A 24,364-nucleotide genomic window follows, 5' to 3' on the forward strand; every position below is an offset into this window, starting at 1 on the left:
TCTCCTGTTCCTTGTCAACAGGATTCAACACAAATCAATTCTTGGGGCTTTGGAAGTGGATTATCCAGTTGATAAATGCTTTCCTGTAGAATCAGAGGGCTGGAAGGGCTCCATAACAGTCTCTTTATTTTGCAGGCAAAAACTACGACTCCAGAGTTAAGTGACTTGCTCAAGGTCACACACAAGCAGAGCCAGGACCAGAGGTCTGGTTCCTGAGGTCCACCTCAGTAGGACCCCTCCCCAACTCCTTTTAATGTATTGGCACAAATGTTTACAGAGAGCCTACTGTGTGCTCCATACTGTGCTGGCTGGGGACGTGGCAATTAATCAGCCAGACAGACCCAGTCCCTGCCTTCCGAGAGTTTGCAGTCTAGTTTGCTCTGACATTTCCCAACAGTTCCCTCTTTGTACCAGCCCTTCTGTCTCTGAGCATAGAAGCATGCAATAACATTGCTTCTGCCTCTAAGTCCCCACTCCTGAATACCATGGAGTAGCTCCCAGGGGAAGCTAAGACCCAGAGGCTAGGTAACTTGCTCAAGGTCATACATTAATAATAACAGAACCAGGGCTACAGAAACCATCCCTTCCAAGGCTAACTAGTGGTCAATTTCAACATTCTTATTGATAACGCTGCCCTGCACATAGAGCTACTAGCTTATGGATATGGTGGCCATGTAATTTATCATCCATACTAGGACAAAATGCATAAGCCAGGTTTGTACCAGACAAGCCAGGATATGAGGACCCCCTGCTTATAGATAACTCCTCTGGCATAGTGACCAAGGTCAAATGCAGAGAGGAGGCTGGGTGAGGGGAACTAAGGTTCAGCAGGGCTTTCTTTCAACCTGGGACTCACACTGTTGGAACTTGTCTCTAGAATGGTCAGCCTCTTGGGTGGTTACTAGAATCTTGTTTATGATCCTTCGCCTTTCCAAGCCAGAGGGACTGTGGCTGTGCCACTTAAGGGCTTTGAAGCTTGTAACTCGCAGCTCTGATTCAGCTAGAAGATTGCAGACATACTGCAGGAGACCCCTGCGGGCACTGCCTTCTTTCCCCAAGGAGAGTGGTCACCAGGCTCCTCGACTCTACAGCCTCCCTCCAGGGCACCCTACAGGGACTGCCCATCCCGTCCACAGTCTCTTCTGTGTGGCCAGGACCCTCTTTTTCCCCACTGCTGCTTCAGTTTTCTTGGAAAGGGCTTTGAAGGAGGGATGAGCTTCTTGTGGAGGGAAAGGTGGTCAGGATCCCTGTGATCGTATATTCCTAAGTGACAGGTATGTGGTCTGACAACCACACATCACATGTTCATTGGTGGAGCAAGCAAAACAGAATCATAAATGAAGGCTGTCTTAGAAAATCCAGAATGCAGCCTTAGATGTTCAGAGTGATGAGAGCTGGGACTAATTCTTAGGCTCGCGTCTTGTGTAGCTTTGTGACCTTGGACACGTCTTTGAAACTCTGTGTCAGCACACGTAAAATGGGCCAACAGTAGTTGATACCTCACAGGGCTGTTGGGAGAATTAAATGGAATGTGCACATTATGTTTGCAGAGCAGCCTCTTCCTAAGAGTGGGAATTTGGTGAATGTTAGCTACTTTGGAGATGGGATTTTTCTCACCCTGGATTTCCCAATGAAGAGATGACAGGTCATTTATTTTTCTTGATTACATGTCCGAAATCATTTGAAGAGGCTCTCACAAGAGAGGGAGTGTTGTGTTTTCATCATTGACTAAAGAAATACTTTGCTTCCTTTGCAGGGATCTCGGAAGCTTCTGGAACTTGTCAGATATCACATTGTCCCGTTTACCCAGGTGGGCCCTAGTTTTCCTGCCACTCCTTTTTCTCTGCCTTCAAGATATCTCACCTGAATTCCAATATTTTGGTGCTAAAAAAATTGTGACACTTGTTCTTTTTCTGTAGTTCTGAGGGAACCCTCAGCCATGAACAATGAGTCTGTTGTCAGAGAGATCTGCAAAGCCACAAAAACTCATGACATCAAAATTCCCATTATTTAGTTCATAAACTTTTAAGGCTATTTTTCCCAGGGAGCACATTGAGAACTCAGGGCTCTGTGTGTGGCCCTAAGTGTCTCTGTTCATTGTTTTCTTCTTGTTGTAGCTTGAAGTGGCCACTCTCATCTCAACCCCTCGCATTCGGACCATGGCCAACCAGATCATACAGTTCAACACCACCGACAACGTGAGTGAAAGCGCCACCGCTGCTGTCATTACTCGTGTGCCTTTGTGCTCTGATGATGACTAGTCATCAGGCCATCCTGCCTCTACACTAACTCACAGGCTTAAAATCTTTATGATTATTTCATTCATTTGTCACTTCTTTCAGCAAATATCTGCTGAGCAACCACATTTGTGAGAGTCTGCACTAAATGCCAGGGATAAAGCTATGAAAAAGACAGACACATCCCAGCAGAGAAAACAGACCTTAAACAATGCAACAGGCATTTAATTACAATTGTAATGATTGCCCCCAAGAGGGAGTTCGGGGAGCTGTGAAATCACCTATGGGAGGAGTCTGGGAAAGTCTAGATGTCAAGACATCTTCAGCGAAGAAGTGAGAACTTGGCCATGCTTTGCAGGATAAGTAGAGTGAACTTGGGCAGACGTGAACAGAAGAGAGTTCCAGGCAGGAAGGAGAGCATGTGGAAAGACCCTGAGGTAGGAGGGAACATGACTCATTTTAAAAACTCAAAGAAGGCAGAGATATTCTGCTAATTCCCTGAGGTTGTAATAGCAGCAAAAGTCTGGCAGCACAGAGATGATGTCTCCCATTGAATCACTGTTGATGGTGATGATGGTGATCTCATTCCTTTCAAAGGGTATCTATTGAGTGCCTGCTGTGTGCCAGGCACCGTTCTAGGTCCTGAAGACAGACCAATGAATAGACAAAAGTCCCTGGTTGAGTGGAATTTCCATTTTAGTAAGTAGGGGGATAGACAAGTTAAATGAGTAAAACGTGTCATATATTAGAGAGTCGTGAGTGCTAAGAAGAAAAAGAGCAAAGCAGAGAAGGATAATGGAGAATGGGGAGGGGCTGACATCTTAAAGGAAGTGCCCGAGAAGTCCTCATGGAGAAGAAAACATGAGAGCAAAGACCGAAAGGAAATGGGAGAAGGAGCAATGTGAATATCCATGGAAAGGGTATTCCAAAGAGAGGAAGCAGCGAGTGCAAAGGCACAGAGCAAGGAGTGTGTCTAAGCTTTGGTGAGGAAGAGCAAGGCCGGTGTGACTGGAACAGAGGGTGCAAAAGGGAGAGAGAGAGGAATCCAGGCAGCAAGAGGGAAGAGGTGATGTGGGGGCAGGTCACAGTGACCTAGAAAATCAGGGTAAGGTTGCAGGCTCTTCATCATGAGATGGCTCTTCAAATGAGATGAGATGGCTCTTCAAATGAGATGAGAAGCAACTGGAGGATTTTGAGCAAAGGAATGACATGATCAGATGCATGTTTTGAAAAGCTGGCTAGGAGATTTGATGTGATTGCAATAATCTGAAGAAGAATGATGGTGACACAGCCCACGCTGGTAGCAGGGATGTGGGGGGAAGTGGCTGAATTCTCAATGTATTTTGAAGGTAGACCCAGCAGAATTTGCTGATGGACTGGGTTGGGGTGAAGACAGATAAAGCTAGGAGGACTCCTGGGGGTTTGACTTGAGCAACCAGAAGGATGAAGTTGCCATTAATACCACAGGGGGAGCAGGTCTGGGGGGAAAGTGGAGATGAGAGACCTTTGCTAATGAGTCCGTTTGCTCTCCCTCCACTGGAACACAAGCAGGGACGTGTCTGTCTTTTCACTTCTGTATCCCCAGCACCTAAGGCAGAGCATAACTCAAGGTCAACAAACATCTTTGAATGAATCAATCCCCACTTCACTACAGAGAGGCAAAACAATTTGCCCAAGGTCTCACAGCAAACACATTGCAGAGCTGGAATAATTATACCCTCTCCCCAGCCCCATGCCTGCAAAGACCATTTCTGCAAGGACATCCTTGCCTGGTGTTAGTCAAGAATTCATTTAACAGATTCATTGTTTCTCTGTCAGCCAAACCCTTCTTATAGCAACCTTCCCTCCAGTGAAAAGTTCAGAGACGTTAAGGACTTTTTAGTGAATTGCCACCATTCCGATCTCGCTGAGAATCGCTGCTGCTCCTGCAGGACAGAACGAAAGATGTCGCTCCTTTCCAGGGACAGCTTCTGGCGAATGGCGTGGCCATGGAAGAAATTGATGTTGCTGCCAAAAATGGCCGAATCTACACACTGGCTGGAGTTCTCATTCCCCCGTCCATCGTGCCAATTCTGCCCCATCGGTGTGATGAAACAAAGAGAGAAATGAAACTGGTAAGAAAACTACGAAAATAAATAAGGGCCCCCAACAGTCCTTCAGAGCAGTGTCCCACACTCACAATTTGGAGAAAGCTGACAGAGAGAGTTTTACCACAGAAGGTCTGTCTCATAAACCATGAACCAAAGTTCCTTGGGGAATCTCTGCAGTGAAAGATGTTGCCCAAGAATGTTAGCTTCCTAGGGCTGCCATGACAAATTATCACAAACTGAGTGGCTCAACACAAGAGTAATTTATTCTTCGCAGCTGTGGAGCTGCACTCCCTCCAAGAGCTCCAGGGAGGAATCCTTCCTCCTCTTCCTCGTTCTGGAGGCTCCTGACAGTCCTTGGCAGACCTTGGCGGAGGCTGCAGGACTCCGCCTTCACACGGCCTTCGTCCCTGAGTGTGTCTCTATGCATCCTCTCCTCTTTCCATAAGGACATCAGTCATTGGATTTAGGGCCCAGCCTAACTCAGTAGGACCCCAGTTAGCTTAGCTAATTACATTTGCAAAGACCCCATTTCCAAATACGATCACATTCTGAGGTTCCGGGGGACATGCATTTTTGAAGAGACACTATTTAACCCACTACACCGGAGCTCCATAATCAGACCAGGGTTTTCTTCCCTCTAGGATTTAGGATCAGTCTCCTACCACTTCCTCCCCCTGCCCCATCACCTGGGACCACCCTGCTCCAGGCCTATAGCTTTTTTCTCTGTAAGAGGGACTTAAAATAAAATCCCTTCCCAGGTAGATGCTCTGGCCCGGCCAATCAACCATCTTTCTGTGGTTCTTTTCAAAAAACAGACTTTCTGTTTCCCTACGAACTCCTGTACCTCTAATGGCCTTTCCTATTTCCACAGAGACATTTTGGCTCAGCCAGTTTTAATCAAAGCACCCCAAATTCTAGTACTGCTGTACATGCAATCTTTCAGTGCCCAGGAAAACTGTAACCCCAAATAGTAGCAATAACAGGTCTGGGTTTTTCTTTTTAGCACACTTTAAGAATACATCAGTGATTTTTCTCAAAATATCCTTGGAACATGGGCATTAGACAGGGAAAGATGGCCTCATTTTATCAATTATTTTATTTTATTTTATTTATCCCTCTTTTTGTCATGAAGGCTGGAAATAGCTAGCTAGCTAAGCACCTGGCACAAGACTGTGGCTTATGCTTTTGATTCTAGATGTCTTAATTGATGTAATGACTCTGATATGTTTTAGGCCACTGAGGATGGTACGAGTCCTCTGTGCCAGCCAGATACTATCTGGGGATTTGATTCCAGTCTGAGCACCCCTTTTAAGAGGGACAGAAACACGGTCACTTTTATGGCCAGTCCTCGACATTGATTTACCTTTGGTTCCTTCTTTGGAAACAAGCACCAGCAGGTTTTGTTTAGACCAGGGTGAGGATCAGAACGGGCCAGAGTCTCATTTTCTAGCCCAAGGATGAAAATATTATGAAACCGGACCTTTTCAGAAAAGAGGTACTAAGAGTCAATAATTGAATGTGTTCTTCAGAACTCCCCTGGCCCAAGCAGCTGCTGTCCAAGTTCAGAGAAGGGAGTCTGCAGAGGGACAAGGGCAGCCCTAACCACCTGCCTTGTTGCAGGCTTGTTCTGTTTCAGACTGTTCAAAAGCTTATTCTCCACATCCCTGAAGGACAGATTCAAGATATGTGTTTGAGCTGCAACCCAAAGACTTTTGGTTATAAAGAAAAGTTCTTTGGAAAAACAACTTCCCAATAGCTGCCTTAGAATGAACTCTTTCTTTACTATTTTCTCTAAAGTCAAAGTCAAATCTATCTGCTCTGCATGGTTTAGGATGGTCTTGATTGGGTCCATTAAAAGTCCAAATACATTCTCTGGAAAGTATTTAGGACCAGCAAAGAGTAGGAGCAGCTGGCACCTTCTGGAAGTCTCAGTTTTCACCAGGCTGAGCCCATAGCTGCCTTTGGGCTTGTTTGTTTAATAATAACACTCTGTATTAGTTAAGGTCCCTGCAGGAAACAGAATTTATCCAAGATGGTCCAAATGAAGAGACGTTAATGAAGCAGCTACTGTAGAGGTGTGTGGGCTAAGCAGGGCTAAGGAAGCAAACACAGTCTGCCAGAGTATCCAGGGAGAAGCGATGGCAGGAGACCACTGCCACTAAGGACCAGAGAAACCAGGGAAGAGCATAGAGTTACCTGAACCCAGTGAGAGCAAGAAGAGTGGAAGAGGTGACATCTAGCAGGAGCTATAGGGACAGTGCCAAAGCAGAGAGGGAGCAGGGAAGAAATCCTTGATTTTGCTCTTCTCCTACCCACCAAAATCCTGCTGGTGACTCACGCTGACCAAAACCAGCTGGGGGCTGGCAAGAGAGTCCAGAGACCATCCTTTGCAGTCTACCTGCTGGGGCACAGAGCCAGGTAGAGACGGTCAAAGAATGGATCTGGAGAGCTTTGCAGGCGTACATCCCGTTCCTACCCTCCTGACTTCAGAACCAATGCAGGAGAATCTGGGAGAGTGAAAAACAGAGATTCAATGTTCAGCCTTATTACTGCTAAGCAAATTGGAGAACAAGGACTTAAGTCTGTGGCCTTGGCACAGATGGACAACTGCAGTGTCCCGTCTGGGACAGGTGCCTCCCTGCCTGCAGAGAGTTGATCAGCAGCCTGTGGACAGACTGGCTCTGCAGAGGGAGAGGAAAGAGCTGTTCTGAGCACTCTCAGCTCCTTCTCCCAACTTCCCCCCAACTCCCAGGATTGACTTTGCTCCTTTCCCTGGGGGGTGAGAGAGAGACCTGGAGTGTGGCTCTAGTGGAGCTCCCTTCACAAGGAGGGACGTATCAAGCCAGGGACAGGGCCACATGTACTGACCTACTGCCTGTCCTTCCAGGGCACCTGCGTGAGCTGTTCCCTGGTGCACTGGAGCAAATGTCCTGCTAACTCGGAGCCCACAGTGAGTGTGACAACGTCGTGAAACCACACATCACCCAAGCAACCCCACTGGTGTGGTTTCTCAACTTTTCTACCTTTCTTCTTTAAAAGATATTAATTGCTAATAAGATTAGCTCTTAGCCCATTATTATATGGAGGGGTGGTAGCAAGAGAACCCTCAGACCTGTGTTTGAATCCCTGTTCACTGACCCTAGGTGAGTTGTTTAACCTTTTTGCTCTGATTTTCTTCATCTGTAACTAATAGTAACAATGACAACAACAATAGGATTAGCATAGTTAGAAAAAAAAAACAAGCACAATTCCTAGTAGCCACTCAGTTCCTCTCTACTTTTCCCTCTTACATAAAATCCAGTGTTTGTATTTGCTCTTCCCAAGCATAATTCTGAAAAGAAATAGAAGAAACATTAGGAAAATGATATTGGGACTATCGGAAGCTTTCAAGTTTGATTGAATTCCGTACGTTTATTGAGGATCAGTCATGTATTAGACATAGTGCTTGGTTCCAGAGGCACAGGATGAATAAGATATAGATATTTTTTGTTTGTTTTGCTCTTGGGAAGCTCCATCTAAAAATGAAAGCAGACAATCATACAACAATCTATACTTTCTATGCCAAGTACTCTCCTAGTTGCAAAAAGCAAAGTGTTCTAAGGTAAAAATGATGATAGAAATTTCTGCTGAGAGTTTATCATAAGAAAGAACTTCCCAACCAGAAGTTTCATTAAATGCTAGAATAAATGATTGTAGAAGGTGATGAGCTCTTTAATGTAATCCTATTGTGGACTATTTAATAAAGCAAAATATTAAAATTAAATAGGCACAGGTGTTCATATATTTATTGTGCTTAGCGAAGCCATCACTCCTGCATCCTTCAGGATGCTATCAGCCAGGGAATACGAGAGGGAGAAGAGGAAATCCTGTTGGCTAATAGCACAGTGAATGCTGGGTGCCAGACATTGTTCTCAATGCTTTAAGCTTTATGCACCAATTCCTTGAGGTAGGTATATTATCATCATCACCAATGCATGATTGGAACTAAGGCAAAGAAGCAAAATACCTTGCACAAGGTCACGCAGCTGACACGTGGCAGAGCCCTGGTTTGTTAAACCGTGTGTTGAACCACCATCCTAGATTCGATAGGAGCCAAAAGAACCCCGCACTCACTCCTGCCCAATCCCATGATCCACACCTGGTTAATTATCCTGAGATCCAACAAGAGGACTGTAATGTTCCCTCCTCGGTGACCTCAGAATTCCTTCATATATCTAAGATTTTAGGAGATTATACCCTGAGAATATCTCATTTCTCTCTTCTTGAGCAAGAGCCTAAGATGAAGGGGTAAGCTTGACATAAACACTTATCTAACACAAAATTTGAGCCAGGGTCTAAATTCTTATGAAAACTGGTTATCAGCAGTATTGTCCCATTTCACAGATGAGACAGCTCAGGCCCACAGAAACCACCTGACTTGCCTACGATCCTAAAGCCAGTAGATGATAAGACTCATTCTCTGAACTTTATACTTGGAGTATTTCGTAGGGCAAAAAAAATGATTCAACCTGTCTCGGCCTTGGTTTTGGTGTCCTTATCGATAGAAAAGGCATGAAAAACACCCAGATGGATTTGAAGAGTGATGCACTCATATGTGCACTGTGCCTGGCCCGCAGGAAGTTCTCAGAAGTGGTCGTTCTAGATAGTTATGACTGGGCACCGGGGGTTAGAGAATGGACGGGTGCATTTTAATCTGCCCCCACTCCTAAAAGAAAAACCCAGATTATTGCTATTTTATTTGGTGGATTGTTCCACAAAGTATAGATAGACTGTTTACTGGCTCCAAAATTTCTATACAGGAGGAGATTAGGGATGGCTGTAGGTTGGAAGGAGAGGCTGGGCCACTTCCAGGGTGAACAGAGAATGATTCCTGGTCAATTAGAGGTGTCTGCCATGGCATGAGAGGGGACACAAAGGTACATGAGCCATGGAATGTGTGAGCCCTGTATCCCACCAACAAGGAAACAGGCCTAAGGTGCCCTAGCTCTGACCGGACCCGGGTGTGCCGGTGCGGTCCGGCGCTCTCTCCTCATGAGTGACAAGTGCGTGTAGAAGCTGAGTGATGCCCGGAGGACCCTGCAGTGCAGACTGCCTCACTTCCTTGGCTTTCTTCCAGGCACTCTTCACACACAGATGTGTCTACAGAGGCAGGACAAGGAGCCTAAAGAGTGGCTGTGCCCAGTATTGTAATGCCACTATGAAGGTGAGGAGTGTGTGGCCAAGGGACTGGGCCAGGCCAGCAGGGCAAGGCAACTCCAGGGCCATGCTCTTGGGCCCCAGTCTGCAAGGTCACAGGTGGCCCGTGGGGCCTTGGCAATGTCTTTCTGCAGGGGATCCGAAGGGTGGATTCTTACATGGTGGCCAGGCAAGCTCCCTCCCTGCGTCACACCCTCCCCTGGCTTCCGACTCCCTTAACACAGAGCCCACACTCCCAGCACTTCCCCGTGCGGCCCACCCTCTGCCCGTGGCTCTGAACTGCCTCTCGCCCTCATTCCTACCTGGAGCGTGCACACTTGCCCTCCCCTCCCTCAGGGTACACTCCCAGATTTCCCTGGGGCTGACTCATCTTCCAAGCCTCCACTGTCACTGCCTCTGTCCCCACTCAATCCACAGTGGCCTCTCCAGCCCCACCCTCCAACCCCTGGCCCTACCTGCCACCACCATACTGTAGTACTTTGTTTTCCCAGCGCTTACCATCCTCTGATATGACCTACTCTTATGTTGTTTGTTCGTTTGCTTATTGTCTGTTCCCTGGCTTAGCACGTTGGCCCCATGAGAGCTCGAGCCGTCATCTATCTTGTTTGCACAGGGTTAGGGCCAGGCTGGCAGCCACGGGAGGTGCTCAGTAGACTTGTGGTGACCAGATGGCTGAGTACTAGCCATGCCATCATCTGCCAAAGGAAAGCCGCACTCATAAGAAGGGCTGATATGGTTTATTACAATAATGGAAATTAAAGTGTATCCCCTTTGAGGAATTGGCACTCTGCTTGGGGTTTCAAAGCGCAATATGCATTTTGTTTCTCAGATACCAAAGTGCTGCAAAGGCTTCTACGGGCCGGACTGCAGCCAGTGTCCGGGAGGCTTCTCGAATCCATGCTCGGGAAATGGGCAGGTGAGAAGGACAGTCCACGATGCACACTTTTTCCTGAACGCTGAAGGCCGGCCTTTCTTAAGTCAAGTCAAATAATAATTTTTAAAACTGCTAAACCAAAGAGTGATACAATGCTGACCACTATTCCCAGGAAATAAAAGAAACCAATCAGTTACTAAAAGGACAGAAGGTGTCTGCAGTAGAAGGCACCTGGTCTTGGGAATGGGAGGGTGGCAGGGGGAGGGTCCAGAGATGTCACTTCTAGTCTCTGCTTTCCTATTGCTGACGGCGGGACATTGACAACTCTGGACCTCACTCTCCTCGTGGGAGATATCAGGATTGACCTGCATTGGTCTCTAAGACTCCTTCCAAGACTAAGGTTTTATTTTATGATACTTAAAAAAATTTTTTTTAAAAAAGTACTGCCCATTAATTGCCTTTTTAACTATCTGCAAAACCTAGTGAAATGATGAGGTCAAAATTTAACTCATCTAGCGTGGAGGCCAAAGCTAAATAAACAAAGGTAAAAGTAGCTGTGATTCATATGGGAAATTATAGATCTGTGCATTTAATAAATCCACATCTAAAATATGGTTCTTTCAAGGGGAAAGAAAACCTGTACAGCCATGAGTGGGGACACCATGCAGACAAGGAGGATAGGGAGAGGCCAGTCTAACGACTGTGGCCATGGGGTCGGGAAGGCAGTGGTCCCAACTCTGATGCACGTCGGGCAATACAAACCTGGCCTTGCCTGGGCTGGGGAGGTGGGAGGAAGGTATGTTCACCACTGAAGAGAGAAAACACCGCAGTGTGGAGTCACAGAGCTAAGTGAGAATGCAGAGAGAAAGGCCAGTCACTCACTCTGAAGGGCCCTGTCTTACCACTTACCCCGTAAGCATTGCTTGAAGGTTCCCAGTTCACCATTGCTACCCCCCTTCAGTAACTTCCCTTAAAGTTTAAGTCCTGGCTCAGGATCCCCAAGCTGGTCACTATTTTATCATCTGCCCCGACCCCAACACGACTCCACTTTCCACAAGGAGTCCCAAAGAGTCATTTCAAGTGAGATTGAAGCTGAGTTCAAAGAAGTCAGGCCATGAAACGGAAAAATCTAGATGAATGTTTGCTCACCAGCATGTGTCCTAACAGCCCACGGGGCCTGCCTTTGCTCCCAGTGTGCAGACGGCCTCGGAGGCAATGGGACCTGCATTTGCAAGGATGGCTTCCAAGGCTCCCAGTGTCAGTTCTGCTCCGATCCCAATAACTATGGACCTCAGTGTGACAAAAGTAAGTGGTGCTTCCAGAGCTTCCTTCCTCTCCTAAGCAAGGTCCCCTTGGGCTGGTGCAGGCTGCTGAAGTGGGCCGGGTGTCTTGGGACCCCTTTGCTTGGGGGTTGCCATCATCCCGGGGCATTTCTTAAGCTCTGATTCTCAAACTAGAGCATGTGCCAGAGGGCTGGGTCCCACTTGCAGAGTTTCTGATTCAGTAGGCCTGGGTGGGGCCTAAGAATTTGCATTTCTACCAAGTTCTCAGGGAATGCCAACACTGCTGGTCCAGGGACCACACTTCGAAAACCACTCTCTCAAGGTTTCTCCACATACCAGAAGTGATAGTGGGTTCAGTATCAAGAATAGATTCATTCCCTACCTTTCAAGCAGACCTCTTCCATCAGCTCCTCCATGTGCAAGATGTGTGACCTTGGGCAAGTCACTACACCTCTCTGGGCCTCAGTTTCTTCATCTGTAAAATGGGGGTGATAATACTAGTAAGTGCTTTGTAGGGTTAGTACAAATTATTAATGATAAACACTTGCCTTAGACCAATGCCTAGCACATAGTATGTGCCACAAATATGCTAGCTATTATTTATCAGTGTTGTTGCTGTTATTCTAAGTGTAGTGACATAAATATCAAGAGGCTTATAGAACACGTAGAAAGTTCCACAATAGGTATGAAAAAAATGTACTTACACAGTCTTAGAAAGTACATTATGTTCTTTAAAATGGCTCCCTGTGTATATTTAAATATGCGTGTATATTTTGGATGTATATTTCTGAGATTAGAATTTAATGATAGAGTCAAACAAATAGATAAGAGCTTGCTGTGGAGTCAGACCAACCTGAATTTAACCCCCCACTCTGCAGCCTACTGACTACATGATCTTAGGAAAACTTCTCTCCATTTCTCCATCTATAAAATGAAGATAATGTTGGCACTTATTTTTTAGATCGTTGTCAGGATTAAGTTAGACCGTGATTTGGGGCTTTTCCCACAGAGCTTGCACACAGCACGTATTCGGTAAACAAAGCCACTCTCGTTACTGTCACAAAACACACACCCCTCTGCTGCTCCTACCTCACTGGATCTCACGGTTCCCTCTCAAGATGGACAGGAAGTCGGAGCACAGCAGGGTCCGGGCCGCTGAATCCTATTCCAGTGTTCTTTTTGCCAAATTAGATTTCTGAGGGGGAAAAAAAATTAGGGATTTATTCCAAGACCTGACAACATTGGCATTTGTCTGAGGCTGGCGGGACAGGATGCTGAGGCTGGGGGTGGGGGGTCACCAGGTCTCACACTTCTCATCCCGGGCCTGTGGCTGCCCACAATTGCACGCACAGGTCTTGCTCCTGACTTAGAATTGTATAGAAATTCTTTTTTGTTTTAAATTCAGCTGTGATTTTCCAGCCCCCCTCACCTGTGTCTGTCTTCTCTTTCCTGGATGGTGGCTCCACGCACCCACGCTAATTCCTCTCCCATCAGTGCCTCCTGGGGCCAGACCCCAGACTCCTTCACTATCGTACCTCAGGACTCAAGTCCTTGCCACCTTCCCTGGAGAATCTCCATGTCTTTCTTTTCACTCCCATGTGTGTAGGAGCCTGAGTTTGACGAGCCGGCTCATGCCGCAATTTTTAAATACCTGTAATCAAAAGCAAATTAAGCAGCTAAAGGTTAAAATGGTAACAGGGAAGTGGAAATGCCAGTTAATATAATGATCTACTGTGTTAACACCTAGTCCCTAATAGAAGTGGACTTTGAAGCCCAGGTTCAAATCTGTGCCCCTGGGAACCTCACAGCAAACTGGGAATTTGCCTTACCTCCCTGGGCCTCAGTTTCCTCATCTGAAAAATGGGGATTATAAAAGTATCAACACCTACCTCCTTGGACCGGTGACTGTTAATGAGATGGCTCACGCGAAAGGCTGACCCAGCGCCTTGAATGGAGTCAGTTGCCCACGTGTTGCCCATCAGTTATCACTGGCTGCTGTGACAGGGTGACAAGCTGCACGTCAGGGGTCCTGCCTGCAAGAGAAATCACTTCTGTGTGTGCCAGCATAGCTCATGAAAGGTGAGACGCTCCCAGGCCAAACTGTCCGACAAGGAAGTAGTTGAGAAGTGAGTTCCTCGGCCTCTTTCACAGCATCTCACCCACCCCTCCCCGACATTCCCTCACACACACATGTAAAGTAGCCTGGGACCACGTTCTTCTCCTCCTGGGCAGCGAAGTCACCAAGGGTTGTCCCAGGCACTCTGAGAAATGTTTGAGACCCTAAGAAACAGCAGCCCAAGCTGTCAATATCCAGGCTCAGCATTTTTTTTTTTTAACCTTTTTTACCTTTTGTTTAGGTTTTTCTTTTTTTTTTTTCAGCATATTATGGGGGTACAAATGCTTAGGTTATGTATATTGCCCTTGGCCCCCTCCCCCGCCAGGTCGGAGCAGGCTCGGCTTTGACAGGAGTAGTGGTGGGGGGAGGAGGTGGTCACTGTCCCCCAAGATGCTCTGCCTCCCCGCTCAGCTTGTTCCCCAAGCCCTGACGTCTCTCGTCCACCTCTTCCAGAATGTCCGTGTGTCCACGGAACCTGCGATAACAGGATAGACAGTGACGGGGCCTGCCTCGCCGGCACGTGCAGAGACGGCTCGGCTGGGAGACTCTGTGACAAGCAGACCTCAGCCTGTGGGCCCGACGTTCAGTTCTGTCACATCCACGCCACCTGCGAATACAGCAATGGGACAGCCAGGTGGGTCTGTGAGGAGAAGGCCCTTAACCACTCAAAGCCACCATGTTACCAGCAGATGGAGCCAACCCATATCTCAGCTCTGTAAACTGAGGCCTGTTCTCTCCAGCTGACAGTGTGGCTTTAATGGAAACAACCTCAAATTGCAGCACTCCCTGCTTTGAAACTTACCAGCTGTGTGACCTTGGGCAAATTACTTAACCTCTCTGAGCCTCACTTTCCTCATTAGAACAATAAGGATGATGATATCTACCTGGCAGGGCAATCATAAAGAGTAGAAAAACTATGGAAAAGCGCCCAGCACCAGGGTTAGCGCATCACAGGTGTTCCTCGTGGAAGCCATAATTGCTCTCATCACACACGTGAAAGAAATGAAGATTTGTTCGCCAATTTTCCAACCTTTGAAAACTCCATAACTTCCTAAGGCTGTTAATACGTGGTTCCCGTGTTAAAGGGATGTTGCAGGAAATTGGGTCTTTAGGCAATAGATCAGCATTTGTTTTCTTAATGCCAACATCTGCAGTGGGTTTGGGGAGGGGAATGCCAGAGGAAATTTTCCTCTCTGGGAATATCTGGTTATTTGCTTCTTATTTTGGTCTGCCTCCCCCACTAGACTGCAGACTACATGAGGCCACAGACCGTCTTTTCTTTTCCATAGTTTATGATAGAAATGCATTTTCCTAAGGAGTTAGGATCTACACCAATGCGTAAGGCAAAAACCACATGTAATCAAAATTACTCTTACAACTTCCTAAATCACCTGCAGAGGGCGGTTGATATGGGTCCGTATGTTCTCTATTATCTTGGGTAAGTAAAACACTATTGCAACAGAGCAACCTATTTCTTCATTTGGACACCAGATAAGGTGTTTAATTCCTCTAGAAACTTGATACATGAAATATGTTTTTGTTAATTTTTGTGAAGCCCGTGACTGAATTGCAGGAGGCCACGGGGACATGATGGGGCCACCCGATATCCCCCGCGTCTATCACAGGGCACTCAATAAGCGTTGGTTAAACAAACCAATGAATGAATGGCTCACATTTAGTAGTGAAACATCACCATGGGAATTTATGTCAGCTCACAGAATGAGGCTCTTGAGAATGTTGGTTTGGGGGAAAAATATATATCTGAAGGACCAGAGAAGAGAGAAGTCTCACCTGACTGTCATTTTCAAATATTTTAAGAGTTGTCACATAGAAGAAAGGGTAGAACTGTTCATAACTAGCATTGGTCAGAAAGACTTATAAAGAGGTGGGTTCTGGTCCAATAAGAGCAGAAATGCTGCCAGGTGTTGGCCCTTACGGAGATAGGTGCTCTGCTAGAAGCTCTGCACGCACCCACTTGTTCCATCTTCACCCCAGCCTTATGGGAGGTGTTACAGCCATTTTACAGATGAGGAAACAAAGTCCCTCGGTTGTTAAGGGACTTGGCCAGGGTCACACACAACTGCTAAGGGGTGGGGCCTGGGTTCCCAGCCAGGTGCATCTGACTGCAGACCCCAGAAGTACCCCTGACCACGTTTGAACACTGGCTTCCTCCGCACGAGCAAACCGTCCAGCCACCTGGCCGTGAACTACTTCACCTCCGCCTGGCCGGCCCTCCGCTGGGTGGGTGGTGCTTATATTTCGGGGGCTGATTTTGTGCGCTTCTCTTCGCAGCTGCATTTGCAAAGCAGGCTATGAAGGAGATGGAACTGTCTGTTCCGAGATGGGCCCTTGCACGGGATTAACCCCAGGAGGCTGTAGCCGCAATGTGAGTGTTGGTCTTTATTTCCAAGCTGCTTGGGTTGTTTTTTTGTTTGTTTGTTTTTGCGGTTTTGTTTGTTTGTTTGTCTGTTTGTTTAAGAAATCTTGAGGGAAGGCATTCCAAAAGGCAGTGTCTGATCGCATTTCATATGCATGAAGCACTTGCATTTGAACCTCGAATTTTTTTTTTTTTTTTGAGACAGAGTGTCGCTTTGTTGCCCGGGCTAGAGTGAGTGCCGTGGCATCAGCCTAGCTCACAGCAACCTCAAACTCCTGGGCTTAAGCGATCCTACTGCCTCAGTCTCCCAAGTAGCTGGGACTACAGGCATGTGCCACCATGCCCGGCTAATTTTTTTTTTTTTCTATATATATTTTTAGTTGGCCAGATAATTTCTTTCTATTTTTAGTAGAGACGGGGTCTCGCTCTTGCTCAGGCTGGTCTCAAACTCCTGACCTCGAGCGATCCACCCGCCTTGGCTTCCCGGAGTGCTAGGATTACAGGCGTGAGCCAGTGCGCCCGGCCTGAACCTCGAATTTTAAAGACAGCTGCTGGGTACTTTCTATGAGCCTCCACTTTCTAAATCCAGATGTGCAGGGGGCTTGAAAAAACACAGCATGAGAATCGGATATTGAGATCAAAAGTAATACCTCTTGATTCAAACTTTACAGCTTACAAGGGACTTTAATGTACCTGATCTCATTAGCTCCTCCCACCAACCAGATGAAGTCAATATTGTTATCCCCATTTTACTGATTAGGAAACAAAACCTTGGGGAAGTTCAGTGAATTGCCCTAATTTCTATTGTTGTTAGGGGTGTAGCCAGAACACACCATTGCTCTCATTAATATCTTTTGAATGTCACCACCACCACCTGCCCGTAGTCACCTTCCTTTCTTACCTAGGGGTTTGATAATGGGTCCCCTTGCTTCCTCTCTTGCTACCCACAGTGCATTGTCCACTCACAGCTGGAGTGGCTTGAAGCAAGTCAGATCATGCTTCTCCCAGACATAACCCCCTTGGGTAACTCCCTGTGGTTCTGAGGATAAAATCTGAAACAACTGCCTGGCCGGAGCCCACCAGATTCCCCTTGGGCGAGCCCCACCCCCCCTCAGCCTCATCTCAGCAACACATCTTGTACCTCTCTGTCCTTTTCCCCCTGCCTGCCCTTCAGCCTCCTGCTGTGGTCCTCCTGAGAGCCCGGGAGCTGGCATAGGGGTTAGGCTCCTCACCCCACATTTTAGGGACCTAGGTCCATGCCTCTTTGCAGCTGCATGACCTTGGGCAAAACCTGTTTCCTTATCTGTAAAATAGAGGTAATAGCTGTTCCTTCCTCAAGATGATTGTTTATATCTGCAAAACAGTAAAATCAGTCCCTGGCTTAACAAATAGCATAGTGATGTTAGTGGTGGTGGCCATTAGCTGGCCAGCTCCAAGCAATTTTGCTCTTTAAATCACCTAATATTTTCATTTATCTCAATGCAAATTAAGCATTTCAATCATTTCCACTGCACCCAGTGCAAATATGTGTTTCTAGATCAAACCTCTGGAAATTCTTTTTTGCTTTTGGAATCATGTGGCTGGATTGAGGTTTAGAGGCTTTGCTTTTTTTTTTCCCCCCCCTCCTGCAGGCAGAATGCATCAAGACTGGCGTGAGCACCCACACCTGCGTGTGTCAGCAGGGGTGGACAGGGAACGGGAGGGACTGCTTGGAGATCAACAACTGCCTGCTGCCCGGCACAGGCGGCTGCCACGACAACGCGACCTGTTTGTATGTGGGCCCCGGGCAGGTAGGTTGGACTTGTTTGTACGCAGGCCCCGGGCAGGTAGGTTGGACGTGGTAGACAGCAAAGAGGAAGCAGGATTCCTGCAGTGACTTTTCTTTCTCCAGGACACAGAAGTACTTTGGCTAGAACTTACTGCAGTGTTTTTATCATTTGTAGCAGTGAGAATGGGTTCATTGTCACAACGAAACTGTGACAAGGTATTATTTTTATCTCACCTTACAGAAGAGGAAACTGAGGCACTGAAAAGCTAAATAACTTGCTCATGTGACATAGAAAATAAATTGTGGTGCAAGATTCACACCCTAAGATTCCTTCTTAGTCACCACCCTGGACCACACCTTGTATTTCCGTAGGGCTCTATAGCTCATTGGTCACTTTCGCTTACCCTCATTTGGTGGAGACCAAGGCAGAGAAGGCTACCGCTTAGCAATTAATCAGCTCCAGGGCAGGTGTTCCCCAATTGCACTGGGATTCTGGCCATGGACAAGAAGAGGTGACTGACAAGGGCCCCTTCCCTTCCATCCCTCCTTCTTCCACCTCTTGCCGCAGGTAGGACCGACAGGTGTGTTCTAGAAGGCTAAGGAGGTCAGAAGACATGGAAGATGGGAACCAGGATTTGAAATCATCCCCTATCTTTTGAATCTTGATATAACGTCTCACTTTCTTGTTTTAAGGCTGGACTTTTTTTTAAAACCTCCAAGTTATTTTCTGCTCTTTGAGAAGCGTATTTCTTCCCTTGATGAGGGTGCTGTTTGTGTAAGGCCTAGCCTTGCTCACCACGGCGCCCTTTTGGTCCTGAGCCTTCTGGTTCTTGGACCTCTCATTTCTGTGCACATGTTAAATAACTACCCAAACACAGAGCTTGAATGGAACTTGATGGGATATTAAAGCCCACCTCATGCCTTCCCTTCCCTTTGGGGAGGAATTCACCCAGACAGTGGAGGTTTGGCCTGTTTAAAGATATCCAAGAAAGAAGTCTCTAGGACCTCCCTCTGCTGCTTCAGGCAGCTGTCCCATTCATTCCTCCTCTACCCTGTCAGGGATGAGTAATGGAGCCTCGGTCCCATGAGGCCAGTGCAGGGTTAGACACTTGTGCAGGTACGAATGGATGGCCAACCTCAGACTGTCAGAGTGTTGGGGCCTTTTGGGGCCCATAGCTACTAGAGAAGGTGATCTGTGTGATAGTCTCTCCAAGAAGATCCCCACAGGGGTTTAAAGGGTGGTAAACATGATTAGGAGCAAGGATTAAAAGAAATGGAACTATTAATACTTGGCCAAGAGCAAGGCATGATACCACCCTTGCCCACCTACCACTCCTGAAAACAGATAGGAGATTAAAGAACCACCCCAGGCAAAACCTCAAGTTTTCTGCATGTTTATATACCACTGGGGGTTAATTATTTTAATAGATCACAGTAGATGCTTCCTGGGGAGGGACAGTTGGTGATGGAGCAGTAATGGGTGCTGGGATCCATATCAGGAAGAAATCTTTGGGTTATAACAGAAAACCCAATTATTTGTGCACTGCTGGTGGGAATATGAAATGGGGCAGCTGGTATGGAAAACAATATGGAAAAAAAATGAAAATAGAACTACCATATGATCTAGCAATTCCACTTCTGGATATATACCCAGAAGAACTGAAAGCAGGGACTTGAACAGACATATGTACACCCATGTTCATAGCAGCATTATTCACAAAATAGTCAAAAGATGGAAGCAACCCAATGTCCATCCATAGATGAATGGATAAACACAACAGAATACTAATCAGCCTTAAAGAGGAAGAAAATTCTGCCACTTGCTACATGGGTGAATCTTGGAAACATTATGCTAAGTGAAAGAAGCCAGACACAGAAGGACAAAGAGTGTGTGATTCCACTTATCTGAGGTCTCTAGAGACAGCAAGCAGAATGTGGTTGCCAGGGGCTGGGGGGCAGGGGAAGGGGGAGTGGTTTTAACGGGTATAGAGTTGCAGTGTGGGAAGATGAAACGTGTTCTGGAGACAGATGGTGGTGATGGTTGTACAACAATGTGAATGTACTTAATACCACTGGACTGTACATTTTTACATTTTTAAAATGGTAAATTTTGTCTCCTGTATACTTACCACAATTCTTTAAAAAAAAAAAAAAAAAAGAAACCCAATTAAAATTGGTTTAAAAAGAAAGGGGCATGTTTGGGCTCACATTGCTATACAGTCCACATGCGGATCTAGCTGCAGGTACAACAGGATTCAGGGCTCAAAAGGCTGCATAAAAGGGTCTGTTTCTTGGGCCGGCTTCTTCCAGGCTCCTGGGGTAAGGGATGGCCTCTGTCAGCTTCAGACTGACACCATCACAACACTGAGTCAAGCAGACTAGAGAACGTTTTCTGGTAACTTCCCCCAAAACTCAGGATTCATTCTCTTTTGCTGGTTCAAATTGAGGTGCTTTCACCTCCGTCCTCATTTCCTGCCATCAGCCCTGTAAGCAATTACAGAAATCAGGCCAAGGCTGGCCCAGGGTGTGGAATGCAGCGATAAGCTTAGGCCAAGGTGCATCCCCCACAGCTTGATAACCTCTCTTAGGTAGAGAGGCCCACTTTTCCAGTGTGATTCTTTTTAGGGTCTAAGTTTTCTCTGACACTACCTCCATAGGCCTTTCTGGGACAAAGAATTCCAAAAGAGGGTAGCAAGAAGCTATCAGATTGGAAAATGTAATGTAGAATATGGAGACTAATAACTCTGGAACCTGAGTGTAACAAGCAAAAGACATTAACACTGTTCTCTAAGAGGGCCAAGCAGCTATGGTTTCCATAGTTCATTTTCCAGGGCCACGTGAGGGCAAGGCATGGAAGGCACTTATTTTCAGTAATCCCCTTTGACTCTGTTCTTGGAATTACAGAATGAGTGTGAGTGCAAGAAAGGATTTCGAGGAAATGGGATTGACTGTGAACCAATAACTTCATGTTTGGAACAAACCGGAAAATGTCATCCATTGGTGAGTTACTTGACTTTTTTTTTTTTTTTTTTTTTTTCATTACTAACCAAAAAAAAAAAAAAAAATGCTTGAGAGATAAAGAAAGTTAGGTTATTTCTTGTCCAGGCCTAATAATGAACAAAATCTTTTACCCCCACAGGGAGTCCCTAGGCAGAATGTGAGTAGCTATTGCATCTTTCACTTTATTCCAAAGCTTGGAAGAACCATCCTATTGCCAGATAAAATACAGGATTCCTGGTTAAGTTTGTATTTGAATAGATAACACATAATCTTTCAACACAAGTCCCAAATTTTGCATGAAAGAAACTTACTCTAAAAATTACTCATAATTTACCTAAAATTGAAACTTAACTGGGTACCCTGTATTTTTATTTGCTAACCCTGACAACTCTAAAGCAACAGGACAGTTTAAAGGGTAACTGGATTCCCATTTTGAATGTCATAGCACAGTTTTACCCAAATTATTGATGAAAATGCCCATTCAAGAGGAGCTTGTGCCTTGTTTCTAAATTTTGGAAGGGTAGACAAAGGTGTTAGAGCTGGTCATGTTCATGTTTTCAGAAGAACATCACTAAGCACCAAACATCAGAACCAATGAAAATGACGCCTTAGTCACAGTGCTTTCGGTTACAAGTAACAGAATCCATGCAAATCAACTTAAGCAGAAAAGGAATTTGTTAGGAGTGGCCCTAGAGTAGCTGTGGAAATCCAGAATCAGCAGGTACAGCTAGACTTCCCAAGGGCCCAGGACCAGGATGCGAACATACCAAGATCACCCGGATCAAAGCAGCTTCTTTCCCCAAACTTCCAAGGCAATGTGATCTCTCATTTTACTTCTCTGCATTTACTTCCTCTCTCTCTCTCCTAACTCTTTTTTTTTTTAATTTTTTATTTTTTCAGCTCATTATGGGGGCACAAAAGTTCAGGTTATATATATTGCCCATGCCTCCCCATCCCCCCGAGTCTGAGCTTCAAGTGTGTCCATTCCCTAGACAGTGCACATCTCACTCATCATGTAGGTATGCACCCATCCCCTCCCCCCACCCCATCCCCCCCAGTCAGAACTTCAAGCGTGTCCATTCCCCAGGCAGTGCGCATCGCACTCATCAAGTAGGTATAAACCCATCCCTTCCCCCCCAGCCCCGACCTCTGTCCGATACTCAATTGGTGTTATTCCCAAATGTGCACTCAGGGAAACCAGTTTGCTGGTGAGTACATGTGGTGCTTATTTTTCCATTCTTGGGATACTTCACTTAATAGAATGGGTTCCAACTCTCTCCAAGAGAACCAAAGAGATGCCATATCGCCATTAATGCTTCTCTGCACATCTTGGGGTAAATGGCTCCCCCTACCACCAGCAATACCCACTAACTTATCAGCACCCCACATCCCAACTCCAAATCATAGGAGAAAGGATCCAGCTGGCCTAACTGGGTCCTGGTGTCCTCATATGAGCCAGTCAATTATGGCCAGAAAGTGGGTTTATTATGAACGTAGCCTCCAGGGCCCACCCCCATATTTGTGCGGTGCAGGGGACAGTCCTCAGAGATGAAAAATGGTTGGGGGGAGATGCCCCCAAAGTATCTGTTCCCCAAGGATCACAAGAGCATTTTGCAAAACTGAAGGAGCTCCAACACTCCTGCTTAATTTAAGCTCAACCAAGCCCTGACATTCCAAATGTGAGTAATTATTGCAACTTTCATTCCATTCCAAAGCTTGGAAGAACTAACATAGGATTGCCAGGTAAAATACAGGACCCCAGTTGAATCTGAATTTCAGATACATAAATATGTGCTGAATAATTTTTCACCACAAATATGCCCTAAATATTATTGCATGGGACAAACTGATACTAAAACTTATTCATTTATCATTTATCTGAAATTCACATTTAACTGTGTGTCCTGTATTTTTTATGTGCTAGATCTGGCAGAGATGAAAAGAAAGAATTTTATTGTGATTAAATAAGAGCTGCACCAAACACGTGAAGGGTCTATGGATTACTTCCACTATCTTTCAGCTCCAAATTTGCAGCTGTCGCCTTAGATAGAGCCTCTTGTCTCACGGATGTAACTCAGGTCTAACTCTTGATTTAGGAAAACAAACTATTTCTTTCACCTTGGTTTTATCAGGCAAGCTGTCAGTTTATTTCTGGCGTCTGGAGCTGTGTCTGTCAAGAGGGCTACGAAGGAGATGGCCTTCTGTGCTATGGAAATGCAGCAGTGGTAAGTCATCCATGACAAACTCAAGTGCACAATGGTAAAGACAAAGCCCTTAAAAAAGCCTCTTAGCTAAGATGCCTTTAAAGTGCTCTATCAACAAATCATTTGCGGTAGGAGATTTGACGCGAAGCAAGCTGCTTCCTGCAGATGACATATATGCTCTGTGGGTCACACATTGTCTGCAGGCTGAAGCGAGCTTACTTTTATTTGGCACCTTTTGTGTACCAAGCAGTCCTGACTTCTCTTTCTTACCACTCCACCTCTTTCCATTCCCAAACTTCCCAAGTGAGCATCTAACTGGCCTCCGCTGGGCTCTCTGGGCTCTTTCTGTCTGGGCCTCCTATGGGTACCCAGAGCACCGTGTGCTTACCCCTGTCCGTGTGAGTGTGTGTGTGTGAGTGTGTGTGTACACCTTCTGCGTGCCAGGCATCTTGCTAAGTCCTTATCATGCAGTAGCAACCCATTTAAACCTCACAACAACCCTCTGAGGTAGATGTTATCGTTATTCCCATTGTACAGATGAGGAAACTGAGAGGCTAAGCAAACCTGCCCAAAGTCCTTCAGCTCCAGAGTGAGGAACCCAGCCCATAGCTGTCTAACTGCAGAGCCCAAACACCCAACCACCAGTGTAGAGTGTTCTATCCATACAGTATGGGCCACGCCAAATCATCATGGCACCTGCATTTGTCTATTTCAACCATAAACTCAAGGGAGAATCTTTGTCTGATTTCCTATGTCATTCCCATTGCTTATAAATGTTTGTCAAAATGAGAAAAGTCAACTGACATTTTCTCATCACTTACTTTTTGTTCAACTCACTGTAGTTTGGTTTCTGCCCTCCTCTCAGCTGAAACAATAGGCCTAATGATCCCCTAAGAGCTTCACCCAAGCACCTGTCCCTGGGCTGCCTGCAGCATCGGACCCTTGGGAGGCCCTTCCCACCCTTCACCTCTCACTGCTGACTGTGTCTTCTACTCACCAGGTCAGGCCAAGGAGCTGTCTCCTGACACTCAGACCATGGAGCACAGACCCCAACATTTTCTCTGCCATGGGTCACATATGGCTATGGGTCGCCTTCACTAAAGCCCTAAAACCCTGCTTTCACAATGCCTCTTTCCTCCCATGAAAAGCAAGATAAAGTCCCAATCCTTGGCCTGGCCCTCCAGGCATCTTTGCACAGACTCCACTCACATTTCTTCCA

At 46.3% G+C, this 24,364-nt stretch overlaps 1 protein-coding gene across 1 annotated transcript in view; it reads left to right on the forward strand.

Annotated features, from left to right (window-relative positions):
- The window catches only part of STAB2 (stabilin 2), a 146,691-nt gene that overhangs the window by 44,347 nt on the left and 77,980 nt on the right, over positions 1–24,364 (forward strand). The window contains exons 16-27 of the mRNA XM_069490760.1: positions 1,757–1,810; positions 2,118–2,198; positions 4,199–4,351; positions 7,215–7,277; positions 9,444–9,530; positions 10,353–10,439; positions 11,591–11,702; positions 14,250–14,430; positions 16,089–16,182; positions 17,805–17,963; positions 20,846–20,941; positions 23,074–23,166. Coding sequence (XP_069346861.1) covers positions 1,757–1,810; positions 2,118–2,198; positions 4,199–4,351; positions 7,215–7,277; positions 9,444–9,530; positions 10,353–10,439; positions 11,591–11,702; positions 14,250–14,430; positions 16,089–16,182; positions 17,805–17,963; positions 20,846–20,941; positions 23,074–23,166 — 1,260 coding nt within the window. The remainder of the gene's footprint in view (positions 1–1,756; positions 1,811–2,117; positions 2,199–4,198; positions 4,352–7,214; positions 7,278–9,443; positions 9,531–10,352; positions 10,440–11,590; positions 11,703–14,249; positions 14,431–16,088; positions 16,183–17,804; positions 17,964–20,845; positions 20,942–23,073; positions 23,167–24,364) is intronic.

The sequence above is a fragment of the Eulemur rufifrons genome, chromosome 16 (assembly GCF_041146395.1).
Source record: "Eulemur rufifrons isolate Redbay chromosome 16, OSU_ERuf_1, whole genome shotgun sequence".
Lineage (NCBI taxonomy): Eukaryota > Metazoa > Chordata > Mammalia > Primates > Lemuridae > Eulemur > Eulemur rufifrons.